Source organism: Trachurus trachurus (assembly GCF_905171665.1).
Source record: "Trachurus trachurus genome assembly, chromosome: 1".
Taxonomy (NCBI): domain Eukaryota; kingdom Metazoa; phylum Chordata; class Actinopteri; order Carangiformes; family Carangidae; genus Trachurus; species Trachurus trachurus.
This window is the reverse complement of record NC_139891.1, coordinates 36,427,994-36,452,605: the sequence shown is the minus strand read 5'-3', so window position 1 is coordinate 36,452,605 and position 24,612 is coordinate 36,427,994. Positions and strand designations below refer to the sequence as shown.

The window sequence follows — 24,612 nt, the reverse complement described above, 5'->3', positions numbered from 1 at the left end:
CTCCGTGTGTGTGTGCGTGTCTCAGACGTTGAATGACGGATGACGGATCCAATATCAGTGGCTGGTGAATCGTGTACAGGCTGACGTATAATCCGTGCGCCTGCATTATCCAATGCGAAAAAAAAAATACACTTTCATCCCGGATTTACTCAAAAATAGAATTTTGCACAAAGTTTGGCCTACAACGTCTGAAAGATGAGTTATCACATTAATTTTATGACCCAAAGTGGGCTCAAATTCAATTTTCTTTTCTGTACACCTTTAATAAGAATGTATTCTTAGCAATTCTTGCCTGGTAAAATAAAGGTTTACTACTACTACTACTACTACTACATTAGCATCAAAACAAAGTAGGCTAAATAAAAAATGATAATACATACGTAGTCTAAGAAAAAAAAAGTGGAAAAGTCAGGGGGTAGGGGCCCACTTCCTATTCTTTAAGGGGGCCCAGAATTCCTAGCAACGGCCCTGGTTATGTGCTTAGATACCGGTAGGCTAATGCTATTCTGCTGTTCTGCTTATCTCACGTCAATAAAGCACAAAAAAAAAAAAAAAAAAAAGGTGCAGGACGGTGGTGGTCTGGTCTCTATGGATGTATTATATTGGTGGTCTCTCTGTGTCCAGGTGGACTCACTGACTGATCCGGGATCAGCCTGGTCCTCCCCCCTCGGCCCCGCCCCTCCTCCTCCTCCTCCAGCCGGCTCGTGAGGCTCAGCGCGCGGAGCAGCGGAGCAGCAGAGACCTGATGGCGGCGGTGGAGCTCGCGGTGGGTCCGGATCCCGGTGCCGGTCCCGGTGCCGGCGGCGGGGAACCGGACGGACGAGTCCCGGTGCCGATGAACCTGTTCGCCACCTGGGAGGTCGACCGCTGCTCTCCGAGCTGCGTGCCCAGGTAAGAGGATCAGAGCCCCGCGCACCTGGACCTGGACCTGGTCTGGTACCGGACCTGGTCCCGGACAGCGCGTCTCATCAGAACCGGGTCTGGTCCTAATGATGCTGCACCTTTAAATCTGTACACACACACACATACACACACAGGTGTACGATAAACATGTGTAGAGCAGCTTCACATGTAGAACTGAACTCTCTGTCAGAGCTTTGTCTTTAGGCAAGGCATCTTTATTTATACAGCGCATTTCATACCAAGGCAACTCAATGTGCTTTACATAAAGACAAAACATTTAATTTTAATTTTAAAGAGAAGCATAAAACAGAATAAAAACAGTAAACCCAGAATAAAAGAGTTGTTCTGTAGGGGAGACTGGGGTTGGTTGGAACACTTTTCACTCTCTGCCGTATCACTCTGGCATCATTTAGCTATGTGAGAATATTCAAACCAGCATTAAATAGAAGGTTAAGGTCTCAGCTTTAAGTAAACACATTTCAATGTCCACAGTTACAGTTATATTCTAAAATCAATGTATTTATGAATAAAATCATACTGCACCCCGACACAGGGTTGGTTAGTTGGCACAATGTAAAAATGAATGGATGAAGCAACCAATATTAAATAAATTGGAAATTTAATTCTAATAATAAAGAGAAATATTCAAATTGAAGAAGATTGCATGTATATTCATGTATATATTTGCATGTATAACACTAAAACAGGGCCACGAACAAGATAAAACGTACACAGAACATCCAACAGTACATCTAACAGTTTTTCTTTTTTTTTTAAAGAGAAAATATTCAATGAACATAGAATTTATTCTTAAACATAGCATATCACCTCTTTGTATCTTTATTTCTTCCCATCTCACTTGTGTGTTTTTACCTTTAGGCCTATATAGAATCACAGTGTTGGCCTCTGTGGCTTTGTGGCCGTTTCAGTGCATAACTCATGTGGCCACTTTGCACTGAATTGTATGAAATTATGTGTAATCACATTTAATATGTAAACTACATGTGACCTGGTGACCTCATCATGTCTCAGAGTCCTCGCCACACTGGACTTCATCTCCCATGATGCTCTGGGGGAGAGAGAGAGCAGGAGCTTTGACCTGGTCCACTGACCCAGGGTCAGATCACCGTGTCACGGTGACATCACACGGCAGCAGCCAATCAGAACGCAGACACGTTAAAGAACAGGTTGATCCTGCAGATTAACAGCAGGGTGTAAATACACTGTTAACACCTCGACCAATCAGAGTAATCCCCTTATCTGTCGCATGGACTCAGCCTCTTCTTCTAATCTACACACACACACACACACACACACACACACACACACACACACACACACACACACACACAGAGGTGTTATTATTAGCCTGTAAACACCTTGAGCTGGTCCTGACAGGAAGCTGCTGCGTGATCCTGGTCTAATGAGGTCTGCAGCTCCACCTGGACTCACCTGGACTTAAGGGATAGTTCACCCAAAATTCAAATTGCACTCATTATCTCCTCCCCCTCATGTGGACTAAGGGCTGGGAGAAGTTTCAGAGTCCTCCGTGGCTTCTCTGAGTTACAGGGGGTCTCGGCGTAGCAGTGCATGTCCATATAACGGTTGCAAATGGATACCAACTGTCTTCGTAACAAAAAGACACACCAAAAAACATCCAAATACCTCCATGCTGCTCGTATGTAATGTCCCTCTTGTATTGACGCCCCGAAATGTGAAATTGTCCCGAAAAAAATTAAATGAGTCTATATTTCAAGCTTGTTTTGTAGTGGAAGCTTCTCGAAGCTCCTCTTCCCAGTTCGTCTAATTTGGACGAACTGGGAAGAGGAGCTTCCGCTACAAACAATACAAGAGGGACATTACATACGAGCAGCATGGAGGTATTTGGATGTTTTTTGGTGTGTCTTTTTGTTACGAAGACAGTTGGTATCCATTTGCAACCGTTATATGGACATGCAGGTGGAGCTGCAGACACAGGAGAGGTCTCTGAGTTCTCCAGCTGTGAAGAACCATGTAGGAACATCTGGCTTCTTCTTCACAGCCGTGAAGCCACGCCCCCTCTCTGTGTCACTGACCTTATAAGGCAAAGACAGGAAGTCCCTATCTTCCGATAAAAAGATTTTAAAAAGACATTGACGTGAAATGTACTTTCTGTTCTGTACATACTGAAACTGTGACCCATTTGTTTTGGCTCTGCCCTATTGTGCAAAAACTATGGAGTGATATTTGTAATTTTGTTGCTATCAGTGTTGATGAAGATTTTATTTTGTTTTGGAGGAATGTACTGTTTGGGTTCCCTGACCTGAAGAAAAAGAAGGAAAAAGCCAATATAACTTTTATTATCAACCTTATTATTTTAATGGCAAAATTTCATATTCACAAATGTAAGTTCATTAAAAAAAAACCTTCCTTTATTGCTCTTAGCGGTGAGTTCAAGCAATACATAACCTCCATCAAATTTTCAAGCAACCAGAAAGCGATTAAGACTTTACATTTACATTTTTTTGTAAACTTGTAAAAAATCCCCCTGGCATATAATATAATATACAGTAAATGTGCTTTATAGATTGCATTTTATTCTGAAAAACTGTTTTGTAATGTGAAAATAAAATAAAAACTGCTGTTTCCTGTGTGACCTCTGACCTCTGACCTCTGACCTCGGCCCTGCAGGCTGTGCAGTCTGACAGTGAAGAAGCTGCTGGTCCTCAGGGAACTGGACCGGGAGCTGAACTCTGTGGTCATCGCTGTGAAGATCCAGGTGAGCTGGTCTGGTCTGATGTGGTCTAACGTGGTCTAACGTGGTCTAATGTGGTCTAATGTGGTCTAACATGGTCTAATGTGGTTTCATGTGGTCTAATGTGGTCCAATGTGGTCTAATGTGGTCTGATGTGGTCTACTGTGGTCTAACGTGGTCTAACGTGGTCTAACGTGGTCTAACGTGGTCTCATGTGGTTTCATGTGGTCTAATGTGGTCTAATGTGGTTTCATGTGGTCTAATGTGGTTTCATGTGGTCTAATGTGGTTTCATGTGGTCTAATGTGGTCTAATGTGGTTTCATGTGGTCTAATGTGGTTTCATGTGGTCTAATGTGGTCTGATGTGGTCTGATGTGGTCTAATGTGGTCTAATGTGGTCTAACGTGGTCTAACGTGGTCTCATGTGGTTTCATGTGGTCTGATGTGGTCTGATGTGGTCTGATGTGGTCTCATGTGGTCTAACGTGGTCTCATGTGGTCTCATGTGGTCTGATGTGGTCTCATGTGGTGGTCTAATGTGGTTTAATGTGGTCTAATGTGGTCTCATATGGTCTGATGTGGTCTCATGTGGTGGTCTAATGTGGTTTCATGTGGTCTAATGTGGTCTAATGTGGTTTAATGTGGTCTAATGTGGTTTAATGTGGTCTAATGTGGTCTCATATGGTCTGATGTGGTCTCATGTGGTGGTCTAATGTGGTTTCATGTGGTCTAATGTGGTCTAATGTGGTCTAATGTGGTCTCATGTGGTGGTCTAATGTGGTTTCATGTGGTCTAATGTGGTTTCATGTGGTCTAATGTGGTCTCATGTGGTCTAATGTGGTCTAACGTGGTCTAATGTGGTCTCATGTGGTCTAATGTGGTCTCATATGGTCTAATGTGGTCTAATGTGGTCTCATGTGGTCTAATGTGGTCTCATGTGGTGGTCTAATGTGGTTTCATGTGGTCTAATGTGGTTTCATGTGGTCTGATGTGGTCTCATGTGGTCTAATGTGGTCTCATATGGTCTAATGTGGTCTAATGTGGTCTCATGTGGTCTAATGTGGTCTCATGTGGTGGTCTAATGTGGTTTCATGTGGTCTAATGTGGTTTAATGTGGTCTAACGTGGTCTAATGTGGTCTCATGTGGTCTCATGTGGTCTAACGTGGTCTCATGTGGTCTCATGTGGTCTCATGTGGTCTCATGTGGTGGTCTAATGTGGTTTAATGTGGTCTAATGTGGTCTCATATGGTCTGATGTGGTCTCATGTGGTGGTCTAATGTGGTTTCATGTGGTCTAATGTGGTCTAATGTGGTCTAATGTGGTTTAATGTGGTCTAATGTGGTTTAATGTGGTCTAATGTGGTCTCATATGGTCTGATGTGGTCTCATGTGGTGGTCTAATGTGGTTTCATGTGGTCTAATGTGGTCTAATGTGGTCTAATGTGGTCTCATGTGGTGGTCTAATGTGGTTTCATGTGGTCTAATGTGGTTTCATGTGGTCTAATGTGGTCTCATGTGGTCTAATGTGGTCTAACGTGGTCTAATGTGGTCTCATGTGGTCTAATGTGGTCTCATATGGTCTAATGTGGTCTAATGTGGTCTCATGTGGTCTAATGTGGTCTCATGTGGTGGTCTAATGTGGTTTCATGTGGTCTAATGTGGTTTAATGTGGTCTAACGTGGTCTAATGTGGTCTCATGTGGTCTCATGTGGTCTAACGTGGTCTCATGTGGTCTCATGTGGTCTCATGTGGTGGTCTAATGTGGTTTAATGTGGTCTAATGTGGTCTCATATGGTCTGATGTGGTCTAATGTGGTTTAATGTGGTCTAATGTGGTCTAATGTGGTTTAATGTGGTCTAATGTGGTCTAATGTGGTCTCATATGGTCTGATGTGGTCTCATGTGGTGGTCTAATGTGGTTTCATGTGGTCTAATGTGGTCTCATGTGGTCTCATATGGTCTGATGTGGTCTCATGTGGTGGTCTAATGTGGTTTCATGTGGTCTAATGTGGTTTAATGTGGTCTAATGTGGTCTCATGTGGTCTAACGTGGTCTGGTCTCTGCTCCTCAGGGCTCCAAGAGGACTCTGCGGTCCAGTGAGTACCAGCTTCCTGCTGACGGCCTGATGGAGACGGAGCTGGAGCTCACCTTCTCCCTGCAGGTCCACACAGCTCCACAGCTCCACTTCTCCCTGTAGCCGGTCCACATGGGCCTGTTTCCACCATAGATAGATACACGTAGACGTAGATGCTGCATTCAGGCGCGTCAGGCACGTCAACACGGCCGCCATCTTGGATCGGGGTTTCTGACCATAGACATACAGTAATATACGTCTGACAAGCAGTCAGACCCTCGTAGAACAGATTTCAGTGTATGTATGCAAGTGGGTGTGTGTCTGAGTATGTAAGTGTAAGTAAGATGTCATTTTAGTCACAGAAGTCCAGAGAAAGCCGGTAAAACGTGGGTCAGGTAAACAATACCACATCGCCATGACAACATATTGTCACGTGTATTGTTTTGCCTCGTGCTGACGGACCACTTGTTTACATGTTTATGCCGTTACGTGCAGCGGCTGTCGTCCGTCTGCCGTCTGCCCAATTTCAGGTGAATGCAGCATGAAAAATACGATGGAGTTGCTTGAGATATACAACCGCAACGCTAGATGGGAGGAATTCTTACACAATTTACCTTTAATATATATATATATATATATATATATAAAAATTATCAATCTATGTTGTATCATAAACATATGTCTGACATTTATAATAAACCAAACGGCTTGAAAATCGGTTGAATATTCAGTGAGTTATGGCGATTTTAACCGTTGATAGACCTCTAATGCAGGAAGTAGACACGGCTTCCCCCGTACCAAGATGGCCGCCGCGTTGACGTATCGTTCCAAAGGACAGCTGCGTCAGAGGCGGCATCTTTATATCTATGGTTTCTGCAGCCTGATAGAACCATTCTGATGAGAAACTACAGCTTGAGCTCTGTTGCTCACCCTGAGCTTTCTCCTGGTTTTCCGGATGTAAAAGCCCTTTGAGACAAACTGTTGGTAAAAATTAGTCTACTTGCCAGCCCATAGGGCCCCATTGTGAACCCGGAAATGTTGAGTACCCCAAAGTTTTATGTTAGAAATAGATAGTATGGGTCCCCAGTATTCAGAAACTGCCTGATGCTAACTTATATATATTGGGCAATTAGCATAACATACATAATTAGCATAAATTAGCATAATTGTCTATAGGCTATGGGCAATATTTCAACAAAATTGACTTGGCTGATCTGGGCAATATTGGAGTGGTTTTAGGGGTTATTGATGATGCTGAATCCATTTCTGACATTTTCAAAATTCAAAATGGCTGTCTAAACCGGAAGTGACCAGATTTTAACCACCAGTGGGCCGATTTTGATGGATTTCAAATGGTCACTTCCGGTTTAGACAGTAGACTAAATGGGCTATAGCCTACTAATAAAACTACAGTTTATGGATCTGGATCTGTAAACGTCCACCGGTATAAACCGCTCATCTGGATCAGACATTTCTTTCTGAATGAGCCGTTCAGATAACGTGTTTACATGACACAGGTTTATACAGATCGTCTTTTACTCTGACTCTCTGTGTCCATGGAAACGATGCTGTGTCCTCGGTCTGACGTCCTCCTCCTCTGTCCTCAGTATCCTCACTTCCTGAAGAGGGACTCGAACCGTCTGCACGTGATGCTGCAGAGGAGGAAGAGGTACAAGAACCGCACCATCCTGGGCTACAAGACGCTGGCGGTGGGCGTCATCAACATGGCCCAGGTACATAGGGAGAGAGAGTGTGTGTGTGTGTGTGTGTATCCACCACTCCTTCTTTTTTCCTTCCTCCGTCTTCAGATTCAGATTCAGTAGATTCAGATTTTAACAATAAATGTTAATGTTAATTATTACACACTGGACCTTATTTCTAGCATAAAATCCGATCATTTCCTCCCCCAGATAACTTTGGTGTCATTACAAGTGGTTGTGATGAAATGAGCTCCAGCCGAGAGCCGCGTATATCCGTATAATGGAGTCTACAGGGCAGCAGAATGCAGCCTCTAAATAACACATTATCTGCAGAGAAACTCCTTCATTTCACCAATATTTAGTTGTGATAGGCTAGTGCTATTCCCCTCTGAGTCCGGGGTTAGCTGTTATCAACATCCGGGGTCTGTAGGTTGACCTACTGACCTCTGACCTGGATGATGTCATCTCTGAGCGCCACGCGGTGCGGCTTGTTGCTACCGCTAATGCTACGGTTCGTTTCTGCGTGTTTCCGACTTGTCAGAACAAAATGAGCAGCTGGATGAAGTTCAGCTTCTTCCTCTCCTCAACCTGGACTCACTAAAGCTCCGGCTAGTTGAGATAAAAATGGACCCGAATGCCGAAGCAGAATGATTATTATCAGAATGAGCCGCGCGGCGCTCAGAGATGACATCATCCAGGTCAGAGGTCAGTAGTAGAGTCCTGCGCGGGACTGTTTTCTTCATCCCGCTCCTGCCCGCTCCCGCTGAATTTCTGACCATTACCGCCCGCGCCCGCAACGTGCATGTCCACTCCCGCCCGCACCTGCAAAACTCTGAGAATTTATGCCCGCACAATAATAGAGATGCATTGATTTTGTGTATATAGGCTATTAAAAAGAGACTCATGGGCTGCGTGTCTTTTGACGCACTGGTCTAGCGCTCCTATTTCGTTGTTTTCATTTTTCAATTCAATAAGGGCTGTTTCATATTCTATTCTCCTCTTCTGTATTTTATTTATTTTTCTACCTTTATATCTTTGTCACAAACAATTGAGAATCTTTTCCAAATATCAGACTTGCCTTGCTTGTTTTTTGTGTTGTAGAGACCTTGTTTCAGCTTTTTTTCTATTTCATTTGTTGACTCCGTCATCCTGTCGCTCCCGCAGTGTTTTGTTTTACCCGCCCGTTTTCGCCCGCAGCAAAGTTCAAACCGCCCACTCCCGCGAGATTTGGGTTTGGGTCCCGCAGGACCCGGCGGGACCCAAACCCAATGCAGCCCTCTAGTCAGTAGGTCAACCTACAGACCCCGGATGTTGATAACAGCTAACCCCGGACTCAGAGGGGAATAGCACTAGCCTATCAGAACTAAATATTGGTGAAATGAAGGAGTTTCTCTGCAGATAATGTGTTATTTAGAGGCTGCATTCTGCTGCCCTGTAGACTCCATTATACGGATATACGAAAATGATCGTAGTTTATGCTAGAAAAAAGGTGCAGATTGTAAAAAATGGTAATTATCACTGTCGAGTCCTTCTGACCTCCGTTTGTTTCTCTGTGTCCACGGCTCCTTCGCCTCGTTGAGGGAGGTTTGTTTTACCACTCAGTCTGAATGAAACGTAAACACAAACCCTCTATATTCAAATTTAAGTGTGTGTGTGTGTGTGTGTGTGTGTGTGTGTGTGTGTGTGTGTGTGTGTGTGTGTGTGTTTCCCAGGTGATGCAGCATCCGACCGACGGAGCCCACATCCTCAGTCTCCATAGCAACCAGAAGGATGCCTCGGTGCGGGCGGCGGAGCTGAGCGTCCTCTCTCTCTCCAGCCAGCCGGTCGAACAGGACGACTCCGCTGGTCACCACGGCAACAAGACCAAGGCCTCGGGTAGGAGCAGGGAACCACATGACCCGCTGTCTGTCTGACGCCGGCTCCTGATTGGTCCAAACCTGCTGTCTGTCTGACGCCGGCTCCTGATTGGTCCACACCTCCTCCTCCTCCTCCACACAGGAAGAACCTCTTTGTTCTTCATCCTCTTCCTCTTTCTCTTCATCTTCCTCTTCCTCATCCTCAGCTTCATCCTCTTCCTTTTCTCATCCTTTCCTCTTCTTCCTCAGCTTCATCCTTTCCTCTTTCTCCTCCTCTTCCTTTTCTCATCCTTTCCTCTTCTTCCTCAGCTTCATCCTTTCCTCTTTCTCCTCCTCTTCCTTTTCTCATCCTTTCCTCTTCCTCCTTCTCTTCCTCATCCTTTCCTCTTCTTCTTCCTCTTCCTCAGCTCATACTTTCCTCTTTCTCCTTCTCTTCCTCTTTCTCTTTCTCTTCCTCTTCCTCTTCATCTCCCTCATCCTCAGCATCATCCTCTTCCTTTCCTCTTTCTCCTCCTCTTCCTTTTCTCATCCTTTCCTCTTCTTCTTCCTCTTCCTCAGCTTCACCCTTTCCTCTTCCTCTTCTCTTTCTCCTTCTCTTCCTCTTCCTCATCCTTTCCTGTTCTTCCTCTTCCTCTTCCTCATCCTTTCCTCTTCCTTTTTCTCTTCCTCATCCTTTCTTCTTTCTATTCCTCTTCCTCATCCTTTCCTCTTCCTCAGCTTCATCCTTTCCTCTTTCTCTTCCTCTTCCTCATCCTTTCTTCTTTCTCTTCCTCTTTCTCATCCTTTCCTCTTCTTCTTCCTCAGGTCATCCTTTCCTCTTTCTCCTTCTCTTCCTCTTTCTCTTCCTTTTCCTCTTCCTCTTCCTCATCCTCTTCCTCATCCTTTCCTCCTCTTCCTCCTCCTCCTCTTTGTTCCTGAGCTCTTCAAACACTCAGATGAAGTGACAGGAGCTGCTGAGCCAAATATCTGATATTATAATATGCAGTATGCAAACAAAAGCAAAATCTGCAGTATGGGAAAAGTTCCCGGATGTTGTACTGATTCGGGAAATATCTCCAGCATCTGACCGGACTACATCGCGTACTGTATCCCACAATGCAATGCGCCCCTGACGTCTAACCGTAACCAAAGACGGTAGTGAAGTATCTTTGCCGTGTACCATAACTATATAGTTTAATTTCATTAATTTCATTCATTGTAAAACATTTATTTATTTTTGTAAATGCAGTGATTTCTGTACATACAGAGCCCCGAGGCAGCGCTGCTCTTCTGTCCAATACACACAGGAAGCTTCACTTTTCATTCAAACAAACTAATGCTACTGCCACAATTGTTAGATTTCATCAATGAAACCAACATTTATCTCTTAAAAATAATTTAACCAGCCGGTGGTAAACCTCTAAAAACCTGCGGGTAAGTTAATTAGCGATCGTTTTCTCTCCCCGGGATGACGACGGAGGTTGGCCGGCCGAGCAGCTCTGCAGACCAGCTCCTGCCTCTGTGATGTCCCGGTCGCTGCGGAACTTCACTTCTCCGAAAAACATCGGAGCAAACCTCTAAACAGCCGTCGTTTGGATAAACTGGGCGTATATTTACTGTAGGATCTAAACAGTTACTTTCTCGCATGAAAAAATATTAAAACTTAATAAAATTACATAATAACAGCGCTAGAGCGGGAAATAAAACAGCTTTTTTTTTTTTTTTTTTTTACAGCTACCGCTACCGGTTGCTGCGAAATGAATTCTGGGAAATTCGTATACTGCATACTGCGATGTGAACTGTGTCGGTCTGCTGAAGTAGCAGACTGAGTCCCACATTCAGTATACAGTATACAGTACATACTAACGCAGTATGTAGTAGGCAGTACGGTAGTATGCGGTTTCGAAAACAGCCAGAGACAAACATGATAACACTATGATGATGATGATGATGATGATGATGATGATGATGATGATGATGATGATGATGATGATGATGAAGATGATGATGAAGATGATGATGATGTCGTTACAGACCGGTCTCCTGACCTGGAGAACGACTGGGACGACGATGACGACAGTTTCTCGTCTGAACAGGAAGGAAGTGACGACGCCGCTCCGACTCAGGTGACGACGGCTGCTCACACCGGCGTCGCTACTGTATATTAAAGGATAATTTAGGATAATAACCGTTTTTTACATTCTGGACATTATTTCTAGCATAAAATCTGATAATTTCCTCACCCAGATAACTTTGGTGTCATTACAAGTCGCTCCAACGAAATTAGCTCCAGCCGAGAGACTCGTATATCCGTATAATGGAGTCTACAGGGCAGCAGAATGCCGTGCAGCGCTCAGCGATGACATTGATGTTGATAACAGCTAACCCCGGACTCAGAGGGGAATAGCACTAGCCTATCATAACTAAATATTGGTGAAATGAAGGAGTTTCTCTGCAGATAATGTGAGGCGTGAATGAGGCTGTAGACTCCATTATATGGATATACGCGCCTCTCGGCTGGAGCTAATTTCATCACAACGACTTGTAATGACACCAAAGTTATCTGGGGGAGGAAATGATTGTATTTTATGCTAGAAATAAGGTCCAGATTGTAAAAAAAACGGTAATTATCCTTTAATATTAATAAGAACCTTCATCAGCACATGTGTTAACGTCCTGTTGACATGTGACACATGTGTGTGTTGCTGCGCTACATGCTAACAACATGTGGTCATATGACGTGGGTCAGTGAACGCCTCGTGTTGTGTTTCAGGACATGTACGACGACGACGACGACGTCCAGGGGAAGACGAAGAAGTCGCACAGCAAAATGATTCGAACGTCCGCCCTGATCCAGGTACTGTACACACAAACACACACCCACACACACACACACACACAGACACACACACACACCGTGGGAGTGTGTGTGCTGCTGACTGGTCCCTGAACGCATCTTCTTGTCTTTGTGTCGTTCAGCAGCCAAACTTCAAACAGAAGTTTGTGGCTCTGCTGAGAAGATTCAAGGTGACTGACGAGGTTAGTAACAACACAACAACAACAACAACAACAACTAGAAAATTTCCTCTGGGAAATTTTGATAGGACCACGGGGGGCTACTGCCGGGCACCATCTCTGTCAACATGGGAATCAAACCCACGATCTTAAGGTCAAGACAGAGCTGATGAGACACATGATCATCTTTCTATAAGCACTGATATGGAGGAGCTGTAACCACATTAGGTCACCTGTGTGTTTATAAACATGTTAACGAGCTCCAGGTGGATTGTTTATAAACCTTAACGAGCTCTGGCCTGAGAATCAGAGGTTACCACGGCAACTTGAGGTGGTTGCCAATGACGACAGAGGCCCCCCAGGCTGAGACAGACAGAAACGTGGAGAAAAAGAGATTTTCTGCCTCTGTACTGGTCTCACATTTGGGCTTACTGTGACAAAACGGTAGCTCCTATCAGAAAAAAACACAGACCATCATCACTGTAAGGACTTCCTGAACAATTTGGTGTGATTTTGGTGTTTCTACAGTAAATATTTTGGAGACACTTGCGAGTTTAAAACAGGGGTCCGTTCTGCTTCTCTCAGAAAATCTTTGTATTGGAGTCAATAAGGAGCAGAGACAGACGTGGCCGCACTTAGAGGCTGACAATTCAAATTCTGTAAGTCTCTCTGATGTTTTGAGAACATTATGAGAGACAGAACAAGTTTGTCTACACATTTGGAAAAAATCATGTGTGTAAAGTGTAAATTGTGGCTGGGAGAAGTGTGGAAAGAGAAAAAATCTGGAATTTTTTTTGGGCTGTCTGTCTCCCACTCTAACCGATGATGTCACGCACTCTGACACGAACATTCCGTGCAATACACACCCATTATAATCTCAGAATTTCTCCTAAAATGATCATGGTCATTGAACAGGGATTGATCAAAAACTATATGACCTAATCGAAACGTGGATTCATACACCAATACACAAGACTTGTGTCTACTGTTTAAAGTTTAAATGGAGTCTCTAGGTGAAAGTATGCCTGAGCAGTAGACAGCAGTAGGCTGTACGATTAGTCCAATGATTTGTTCGTTTTTTGACCTTCTCCCATTCATTCTCTATGAGAAAGTTTTCGCAGTTTTTCGCAACTTATGTCACGAAAAATGTGTATTCTATTAAGAAAAGTATTAGCACACCGATCCCGATGAAGACGCACGTTTTGATATAATTTGTCATGACAAGTAGCGAATAGAAATTGTGTCCGGAAGAGGAATAATAATATGAAGAAAAAATCCACAATGCGGTTGCCCCGTGGCCCTAACAAGAACAACACGACGTGGAGGAGAGGAACCACCAACACAAAGAGGAACTCTGGTTTATAAATGTCTCATCTGTTTCATATTCGCGTCACCGCCGGTTTGCTGCAAAATATTCACCGCCAAATATTTTGTAATTTGGTGTCGTTTATTGGTCCCTGGTGTGTGTAAGGACCTTGAGTTGTGTCCTGGCTGCTCCTGCAGGTTCTGGACTCGGACCCGGTGGGTCGCGGTCAGGAGGTGGAGGAGGAGGACTTGGACCTGCTCTACGACAGTCTGGAGCTCTACAACGCCAGCGACAGCGGCCCCGAGCAGGACGACAACGACAGCGTCCTGAGCACGCCCAAACCCAAGCTCAGGTGAGTGACAGGCTGTACATCCGGAGAGGGGGCGGGGCTTAACGAGCTGAACGACCTTCTGTTCCCATCAGGCCGTTCTTCGAGGGCGTCTCCCAGTCCAGCTCCCAGACCGAGATCTGCAGCCTCCACAGCCAGAGGAGCCTCCTCCGGGACCAGCCCGCAGCCGTGAGTCACCGCAACAAGCTGCAGCAGCACGGTGACCCTCTCAGGCCACCGTACTGCTGCCGGCTTCAAGAGCTGTGTTGTAAATCTCCCCCTATCACGGATGTAGTTACTAACTATATAGTGTGTTCGCCATTTTGTAGTGTTGTTCGAATTCTCCGCGATTAATTTAATCCACTATGTAGTGGACGACAAAACACCCACAATGCACCGCAAAATTGAGTGAACAAGCGATGTACACTACTTTCTACTCCCGTATCCCACAATGCAATGCAGCCGTGTTTTGCCAGAGAAGAGGATCAGCAAGCTAATTAGCATGTTAGCTCCGATTTCTTTAGGTTATTTACCAGTAAACTCCTCAGACGTATTTACCTTCGCTCCGTTTGCCTGAGCAGCAGGAGTTGGACAGCAGCATCCCAACAATAACAGGCAGCAGTAAATCAATCTAATAAAGAAACTGTAGTAGAATATGTAGTAAATACGATCTGACGAGCTAAGCTAATAGTCGGGACACACAACAGTAGTCTACCAAACCAAACTTCTGATATTTCAACAGTTTATTGTCCGAGAAACACAACCACAGAATCACATCCTCAAATGTTCCCACAAGTGTCCTTTTATGTGTCCGGTTTGTTTAATACATCCATGGTTTGTTTACATGATTCTCTGCGCGTCTGCTTCCGTCACAGCAACACCTGGCGCATCAGATATTTTAACCACAAATAGCGGTTGTCTGTTTTTTTTTTTTTTTTTTTTAATCTTCTGGAGGTGTATATTTATTTATTTATCCTTGCCTATATTAATATCAATTTATATCACTTGCTTTGAGCAGCCTACTCTGTCGTATGAAGTATCCAATCATGTTGATAAGTTTTGTGCAATGGTATGGAAATGTTTGTATTGTTTGTTAAGTGAATTTATGTGTTTTTATTGGGTGGCAAAGCAGTTTCCCCTTGCGGATCAATAAAGTTTTCTAATCTAATCTGCTGACACAGCCACGTTCAGAAAACTACCGTGTAGTGTTCGAATTCTCCTCCCGCCGTTCCCTACATCGTGTACATGATGTAGTCAGTCACTATATCATACATGATGTAGGGAGTGAGTGGTTGAGTGGATGATTTACAACACAGCTACTCTCTGCTGCCCCCTTCTGGTCACTCTGACTCTCTGTGTTCACCAGGACAAACAGCTGCTGCCTGACGGAGCTCAGGAGGCTAGAGGAGAGGAGGCCGGGCCCAGGGTGAGGATGACCACACACACACACACACATGTACAGACACACTAACCATGTTTCCATCCACTTGTCGATCGAATTATCTGAAGATCAATAAAAATATTAATGTGAAAAACGTCGATTCCAGTGCATTTCCATCTCAGACCTTTGAATTGGATAAAAAGTTGTGTGTAATGACGTCATGAGCTGTTCTGTGATCATGTTGCTGTATCGGGTTGTTTTCTTGTAATTTAAGGTGTTTCCATTCATTTTGTACTAAATCATAAAACAGAAGGACGTCGTCCATCCTCCATCTGTAACCGACTGTCTGAGCTGCTGGAGTCGTTGCCTGGAAACCGCTGAGCCACACGCACGCTATTGTATTATTATTATATTAGGTTATATAGACTATAGGCTGGTGATTATAATGCAGATAGATGCAGATGTATCATTCAGACTCAACTGTTCGATGGAGACGGTCTGTCCTGTTCACCTGCATCTGTCTGTGTTCACTCCACCGTGTCTCTAACAGCTGGAACACGGAGAGGAATCAACATTATAAACATGATGCAACTCTGTATCGATCAAGAGAAAATCTGATGAGATCTACCGTTTTAACTTTTTATCCATATTCATGACGTTTAATCTAATGTTACTGTTTCCATGAGGAGGTTTTAATTCCGTGTTGCTTATATAAATAAAATAATAAAAACGTGTGGATGGGAACATGGTTACACACACACACACACACACACACACGTTTCCTGCAGCATGCTCTACTTGTGTCCACAGGAAGCTGAGGATGACGTTGCCATGGGAACAGACACGGGTCCAGCTGCCAAACTCTGTAAAACTGAGTCTCAAACACAAATGTCACCAAGGTACACACACACACACTCACACACAGACACACACACACACACACACACACACACACACACACACACACACACACAGACACACACACACAACCACACACAGATACACACACACACACAGACACACACAGACACACACACACAACCACACACAGATACACACACACACACACCCTGATGTGCCCGTCTGTGCAGTAAAACAGGAAGTCAGGTGTGTCGCCACCTGAGGAGCGTCTCCCTGAAGGACAGACAGAACTCCAGGGGGACGGACAGAACCAGCAGCCTGGACAGTGAGACCTCGCTGGACTACAGGATGCCCCCCCCACAGGTGAGACACAGGACACCCCCCCCCCCCCACACACACACACACACACACACACACACACACACAGGTGAGACACATAGCTTTAACACTCATCGCTCCTAATCAATCAGTTTATGTGTTGAAACCAACACCAACCATCTGACTGATTCTTTATTCTGACTTGACTACAGACAGCTTAGAGCGTCTTTCTGTCCTTTAATTTCCTTCTGGTTCTGGTTCAGGTTCAGATTCTGGTTCTGGTTAGCCTATAAATCTATCTGCACCCTAGCGGCAGCAAATCTCTTTGCTCCGTAGGTGGGTCTAGAAACGAGCCATAGGAACTTTTTGAGTCTGGAACACCGTTTGTGTTGACCAATCACAGCGCTCTATCTGTTAGAGAGTCGTTGGGCGGCTTAACGCCATGACGACATACATTTTAATTGTCTTGTCAGGCTAACGTCATCCTGCTCTTTGCTCTGATTGGTCGTAGCGCTACCCTATTGGTGCAGAGGCAGTTTGAAAGACAGCCTTCATCCCGCCCCCTGGATGGAGCCGAGGTCTACCGCTCGTTGCCAGACTAGACATGTTAATGATATAGTCTGGATGGTCAGGCTATGTTCTGGTCTGATGTGTGTGTGGTTTCCAGGTGGCCAGGAAGTCGGTCTTGGATCAGCTGAACCACATCCTGTTCTCTGAAGACCAGATCCCAGAGTCCATCATCCTGATCAACACCACGGACTGGCAGGGACAGGTCAGTCTCCGCACCACCTCAGCCCGCCATCAATACCCTGATCAATAACCTGATCAATAACCTGATCAATACCCTGATCAATAACCTGATCAATAACCTGATCAATAACCTCCCTCCAGTACCTGTCGGAGCTGCTCTTCGATCAGCCAATCGTCTGCACCGTCTCGGCGGCCGACGTCCAGGCCGCCTTCAGCGCCGTCATCGGCCGCATCCAGAGATTGTAAGAATCAGCTGATCGGTGCTTTGGCTCGTCAATAGGACGAATCTCCTTGTTGTTTACAACTACTTCCTGGTAGAAAACCAGCATGAGAACAATAGTGACGGACGAGAGTTTCGCTATATCTAATTTTTCATGTCACTATATCACCGTTTAGACTAATCTGATGTTTGTAAAGTCTATAAAACCAATGATTGGACAAACATTACTATTTATGTGTGCACATTTTTTTAATTAGTCATGGTTATCATAGATTAGCTGGGCTAACGGTTAGCTACCTGTTTAACTTTAATAACTCAGTGACTCAATAAACGCTCCATGAAAAAAGTATTTTCTCCAGCGGATATCTGAGTTCCAACATGACTGAGCTAACTGGAGTAGTTTCATGTCGTGTCCGACAACGGGAGGGTTTTAACAGCTGACGTCCTGATGTTAGCTTAGCTACCACCGTTAGCTTAGCTGCTGTTGTTAGCTTAGCTGCCGCCGTTAGCTTAGCTACCGTTAGCTGTCCCTGTCAGCTGAGCCACTGATGCTTTCTAGACACCGTGATTCCCCCAAACTGAATAGCAACACAAAACACACACACAGAAATAGTAATGTTTCTTCAATCATTTCAGATTTGTCTAAACAGTGATAGGGCGTGAAAAATATGATATATAGCTAAACTCTCGTTCGTTACTATTGATCTCATTCAAATTACGTGCTGGTTTTCTACCCGGAAGTAGAATGTAAACAACAAGGAGATTTGGTCTATAATCATTAACTGTATTGATTGATTGATTGATTGATTGATCCTGTGTGCTGCAGCTGTAACTGTAACTCCCAGACTCCGCCCACGGTGAAGGTGGCGGTCGGCGGCGACCAGAGCTACCTCAGCACCGTGCTCTGCTGCTTCGTGGAGCAGCTCGCCAGCAAGACACCTGATTGGCTCAGCTACGTCCGCTTCCTCATCCTGCCCCTCGGTACGCCCCGTTGTCACTACCCGATTTGCATCGCTACTCGATTTGTGACAGCTACGTACGGCAACTCCACTTGGACAAACTTAGTTGAATTGACATAGGATCACTGCCCTGTGTGCATCGCCAGAGATGGTTTATCTTTTTATTTAAAGAAAAAAAAAAACTTTATTAGTAATGTAAATTGAGGGTTGGTTGTGGTGGTTTGGATCTTGATGCTCAGAAAACAGGAACAGAGGCGACTTTTAGTGTTTACTCTCGTCTTTTCTCGCCGGCCTCATCACCATGACAACCACAAACAATCACAACTACCACAACACTCACTGAATAAACGAATGTCCGTGGTTTTTTTTGTTTTTTTTAATCATTTTCACAGCACCGTATTTTAAATTTACAGAACTTTAAGCAGACTTCCACTTGTACACAAATCAGGCAGCGCCTTAATGAAGTTTGTCCAAGTGGAGTTGCCGTAGGCAGCGGTCAAAGATGGCGGCCGGTTTGCGCATGCGCAGACCAGGATTTACACAAATCGGGCAGCGATGCAAATCGGTTAGTGACACGCCCCCCCTACCCCATGACCTCTGACCTCTGACCCCTCAACCAGCTCCTCATCAACCTTCCCATGATGCTCTCTGTCTCTCCCCCCCCCCCCCCCCAGGTGCCCACCCCCTCGCCAAGCACCTGTCGTCGCTGGACGCCAAGTTCAGCAGCTTGTTCATGGACGCCGGCTGGAGGGAGCTGTTCTCCCGCCTGGAGCCGCCGCCCCTCGGTACGAGACCTCTGACCTCTAGAATAAAGTCCTCACAGTAGAATTAAACCATAATATTATAACGCTGCTGTTGGACCTTAAAGGGACAGTTCCACATTTAGTCAGATCCTCCTCTCACCATAATCCCTATAGTCATAGCAGTAGGTTCGTTACCTTTAATTGTCGGTGCAAGCTATTTTTAGAACGGCGGAGCAGAGCCGTGAGCTGCTCAGAGCTACGCTACGGAGGCTCATGGGATTTCTTGGTTTCCCTCATCAAACTCATCAAATACACAATCCAACAACTCCCTCCCTTAAAGTGGACAAGTTGTGACCTGCACATTCACCACGCTATGAGATAAATTATAACAGAACGTTATGTAACATTACGACACATGAAGCTGAACCAGTGATGGGAAAAACAACATTTAATATAACAGCGTTACTAACCACGCTACTTTTTTCAGTCATCCTCCGTTACAACGCCGTTATGACAATAAAATGCGTTGTTACTCAGCGTTACTTGACTCAAGAACTCCCGTCAGAAGGTAAAACACCTGTTAAAGTGTAGTTGTGTAGCCGTTTGTCTGGAACTAACCAACTCACTCAGTATCCCTCCACACAGACAGACTGCGCTGTATCCCTCCGCCTCTTCCACACGCTGCTGATCTAAACAGCAGAGAGGCGGAGGGATACTGAGTGAATTGGTCAGTGCAGTAGTTAGATAAACAGGGGTCAGGGAGGGAAGTCCAAGTCATTTGACATATTTGAGCATTTTATTTAAAAAAAAGTAAAGCAATAGTTACTTTCCTTGTAATTAATTACTTTTATCGTGTAGGAACTACTTTACTTCTTTTATTTGACTAAATGTTGAACTGTCCCTTTAAGAGAATAAAGTTCTGATTTTAAAGGAGATCTTCATAGATGACATCACCTTCTCATCAACGATGTTGTGTGTGTGTGTGTGTGTGTGTGTGTGATTGACAGATCCTGTTGGCGTGGCAACCCGAGTGTCTCAGTATGTGGGCGGAGCCACGGTCTCTCACCTGTGTCCGATCTCCGAGGCGATGCTCACCTGTAAACACAAGAGGTGCTGATGTTCCTTCAGTATAAAACTGTCTTTTATTCTGAAATCTGCTCTGTTTTTATTGGATCACTTTAGAAAACAGTCGGCCAATCAGAAGAGAGGCTCAGAGCCTCCTCCTCTCTTCTGATTGGCTGACACCGAGCTGTTGTTACTAGAGCTCCAGAGAGAAGCTGAGAGACGATGGAAAACTACACTGAGATGGTTTTTACATCTTCTCATGGATCAGCCCTTCAAAATAAAAGACAGGATCAACCCTTCAAAATAAAAGACAGGCAGAAGAAACGTATTCTCTCCTTCTCTGCCCTTGACTTTTGACCTTTGACCTTAGTGCTGTTTGTTCTTCTGCAGCCCTGACGACGACTCCTGTCAGAAGTTTGTTCCCTTCATCGGGGTAAGACACGCCGTTGCCTGCTGCTGTTGCCATGGTTACAGAGAGACGGGCCACGCCCTCTCTCTCCGCCCTGGATGTAATATGCTAATGAGTTGAAAACAAACCGTCTACACTGAAGACAGGAAGTTAAACCACCTGTAGATTTTATTTTGATAGGACGACAGGAACTTTTACCACCTGTGTGTGTGTGTGTGTGTGTGTGTGTGTGTTCTCAGCTGGTGAAGGTCGGCGTGGTGGAGCAGAACTTCCTGTCCACCTCAGGTAAACCTGTCTCACCTGTCCTAAGTAGAGCACTGGAAAAGAGAGTAACGACACGCATTGGTCTAATGGAAGCGCCTCCTGGTGGTGGAATGTGGGTTTTGCAAATGCGCCCAAGAACTGACATCTCTGCATTGTTGGTGAATGAGCAAGTGTGGTGTTTTCAATATTTTAAGGACATTTCTAGATCACCCACGTTAATAGCATCATTGAGGATCCTTTACAGATAAACATTAACACATAGGCTAGTTAAAAAACAGTTGTCTACATTAATGTTTCAATCTACATTTTGTAATAAACAAATTATAAGTATAATCTGATATGACCAAGACACCTAAAAACAAAAACACGGCCGTTTTCATCAATTTACAAGCAAGTGGGCAACACACATACATTGGAGTGAATGGGTTTTCTGGGCGCTTTTGCAATACCCATATCCTGCCACTCGGGGCGCAAAACCCTTAAACCCTTAAACCCTTAAACCCTTACCACGGGAGTCAATGGAGGTGTCGTTACTCTCTTTTCCAGTGCTCTAGTCCTAAGCCCCTCCCCCTCCCATAAGCTCCTCCCCCTCTCACCTGCTGTCTCTCTCCACAGTGGACTCTGATGACATCATCCTGGGGTCTCCCCCCTCCCAGACAGGAGCACCAATCAGCATCACCTCCACCCCCCCTCCCTCCCCCTCCACCAGGTACTACTTCCTGTGTTCAGCTCTTTCAGAATAAAAGCCTGTTCGTTACCTTGTGCATGAATCCCTGACCTGTGTCTCCTTCCTTCCTTCCTGTGTGTGTGTGTGTGTGTGTTGCAGCTGCTCGGGGGAGGTGATGGGTCTGCAGGTGGACTACTGGAGCAGCCAGGGTGGAGGAGGAGGAGGAGGAGGAGGAGCAGGAGGAGGAGGAGGAGGAGGAGGAGAGAGGAGGAAGGAGGTGGGGATGAAGAACACGCTGAAGAACAACTTCCGCTGTCTGCAGGTGTCGAGGGTCAGCGGAGGAGAGCTGAGTCTGACGGTGGTGACGAAGGAGAAGAACAAGAAGGGTGAGGAGGGGGAGGAGGAGGGGGGGGGGGGGATGGTGATGATGATGATGATGATGATGATGATGGTGTGTGTGTGTGTGTGTGTGTCAGTCATGTTCCTCAGTAAGAAGTCCAAGGAGAAGGAGGCGGAGTCACGGAGTCAGGTGATCGAAGGAATCAGCAGGTTGATCTGTACCTCCAAACACCAACACACACTGAGAGGTACACACACACACACACACACACACACACACACACACACACACACACACACACACACACACACACACACACACACACACACACACACGGTCATCTTCTTTTTAATGTGGCTCCATTAGAGCTTTAATCAATAAACAGTTGAGGTGAGCTCTCTTTGCTCCTGAACATTTGACTCCCCAGTGAGGGAGGCGACCACACCGTCGTCCTCACCGTGACGACTTCACTCTTTCTTTACCAAGTTTGGAACAGGAAATAAAAACGCATGCTAATAAAACGTGTCTGTGCGTAACGGTTTTTCTCGGGCAACGGATCAGAAAAACACATTTGAGAAAAACGGGCTTGATGTTTAAAGCAACAGTTCTCAAAGTGGGGTTCACGGGGGTCCCCACTTCTTTCTTGAAATTTTATCCCTTTTTTTTAGACATTTTACCAGTTTTTTCAAGAATTTTAAAAACTTTTTCTTTTTTGAGAAATTTTAACTTTTTTTTTTTTTTTACATTTTTTAAACTTTTTTAATCACTTTTTTCTATAATTTTTTTTACTTTTTTTGGGTTACATTTTACCACTTTTTTGTTTTCTTTTTTTTTTACATATTTTAACTTTTTTATCACTTTTTTTGAGAATTTTTAGAACTTTTTTTTTTGAGAAATTTTACCACTTTTTTTAAAAAAAAATTTTTTTTACATTTTTTAACTTTTGTATCACTTTTTTTCAAGAATTTTTGAAACTTTTTTTTGATGAATTTTACCACATTTTTAAATTTAAAAAAAAAAAATTTTTTTCCTTTTTTTTTTTCCTTTTTTATCACTTTTTTCGAGAATTTTTCAACTTTTTTTTTTTTAGAGAAATTATTATTAGATTTTACCACTTTTTCCGCCAAAAAATTGTTGAACTTTTTTTTTTTTTAGAAATTTTACCACTTTTTTCAAGAATTGTTTTTGAGAATTTTTTCCTTTTTCTAGAAAATGTCTAACTTTTTTTTTTTAAAGAAATTGTACCATTTTTTCCAAAATAAATTTCTCTACAATATTTCCACAAATTGACGCCATTGGCCCTAATTTGAATGTACATTAACTCTTTCGCGACCATTGACGAGTAAACTCGTCACAGCCTGCCGAACGTTCACGACCACTGACGAGCAAACTCGTCAAAACCGTTTTTTTACAGATTAAGATAATAGACACTCTGAGGTACCCTGTGTGTGAATATGGTAGTCCTCTGATATGTAAAACTGTTTTAAACTAAAACCAAAACATAATGTTTTTTATAAACTGTGTGATCTGGGTTTTGTTTGAGTAATCGTTCTCCTTGAATGCTGCTCTGGGGACAGCGTGCAGCGCTGTGCGGCTGTCGGCTACAGTGTTGCGACTTTCTCGCTGAATCTGGCGACTTTCCAAACCCTCTTTTGACAAAAGCGACCGACGACAAATCTGGCGAGTTTTTCCGGTGTTGTTTACAAACGTTTCTGGTTTGGAGACTCGGATCTGAAAGCCCGTTATCACAGCTGTTTTCACGGTGCAGCGGAGCGGGCGCTCTGCAGCAGGGGCTGTGACCGGCCGCCCCCGCCCCAGAGCACTCATCGCCAGCCAGTCACACAGCAGTGTCACGGAGCTGCTGCGCTGCGGCCAGAGACCCGCACCGCTGCACCGCTGCTCTCCAGGCTGCCACACCCCCCAGATTTGCCTACAAATATATTTATTTAGCCGTATTTCAAAGGAGGTTAAATCGAAAGCAACTGGACTTAGTTATTTGTCTAGGAAGACGTTTCACCTCTCATCCAAGAGGCTTCATCAGTTCATGTACGCAGCTGACCAGGCTGGGACTGGTCCTGGAGAGTTGACTAAAAAAGTAACGTTCTTCATTCTCAGAACAAATATTTTTGTATTTCTGGTGTTTGCTTCATAATGTTGTCCAATGGGGGTCCATGGTCTGATTTGTGTCAATTTAGGGTCCTTGATGTAAAACAGTTTAAGAACCACTGGTTTAAAGAGCTTTACTGATGATCAGCTTTTGACACCTCTCTCTCTCTCTCTCTCTCTCTCTCTCATTCAGTCTCTATCGATGGGGTCGAGTGGAGCGATGTGAAGTTTTTCCAACTCGCTGCTCAGTGGCCGACTCACGTCAAACACTTTCCTGTCGGGATCTTTGGCTACAACAAACTATGAACACTTCTCTTCCTCCTCCTCCTCCTCTTCTTCCTCCTCTTTTTCCTCTTCTTCTCCCTTTTCCTCTTCCCCTCCTCCTCATCTGAACCTTTTTTTTTTGCCTTTTTTCACTTTTTCTCTCGTTGTGTTTGAACAGAAAAAAACAGTTTTAAGCTTTTAATAATTTAAATTGGAATATTTATTACTTAATATAATTCAGGTGTGTGTTTGTGTGTGTGTTTCTGAATGTACTGTATGTGGACCTGTTGTCATAGCAACAAGTCCTTTAAAGGTAGAGTCTGGATGTTTTGTTTGTTGCAGTTTGTAAACTAAACATTCAGACTGGGCCCC

The 24,612-nt window shown here is 44.4% G+C and overlaps 1 protein-coding gene across 1 annotated transcript; it reads left to right on the top strand.

The window, feature by feature from the left end:
- Window positions 1-745: 745 nt before the first annotated feature.
- On the top strand, window positions 746-24,282 carry LOC310991785 (phosphofurin acidic cluster sorting protein 1-like; the record flags this gene model as incomplete). The annotated part of the gene is made up of 24 exons (XM_083979715.1): window positions 746-891; window positions 3,574-3,661; window positions 5,707-5,796; window positions 7,317-7,442; window positions 9,122-9,284; window positions 11,279-11,370; window positions 12,018-12,101; window positions 12,224-12,283; window positions 13,763-13,917; window positions 13,989-14,184; window positions 15,260-15,319; window positions 16,085-16,173; window positions 16,366-16,498; window positions 17,121-17,225; window positions 17,345-17,445; window positions 18,250-18,404; window positions 19,057-19,167; window positions 20,133-20,235; window positions 20,581-20,623; window positions 20,839-20,884; window positions 21,479-21,572; window positions 21,690-21,916; window positions 22,007-22,117; window positions 24,170-24,282. 24 exons carry the CDS (start codon window positions 746-748, stop codon window positions 24,280-24,282), a joined length of 2,691 nt encoding a protein of 896 aa, XP_083835841.1.
- Window positions 24,283-24,612: the final 330 nt, after the last annotated feature.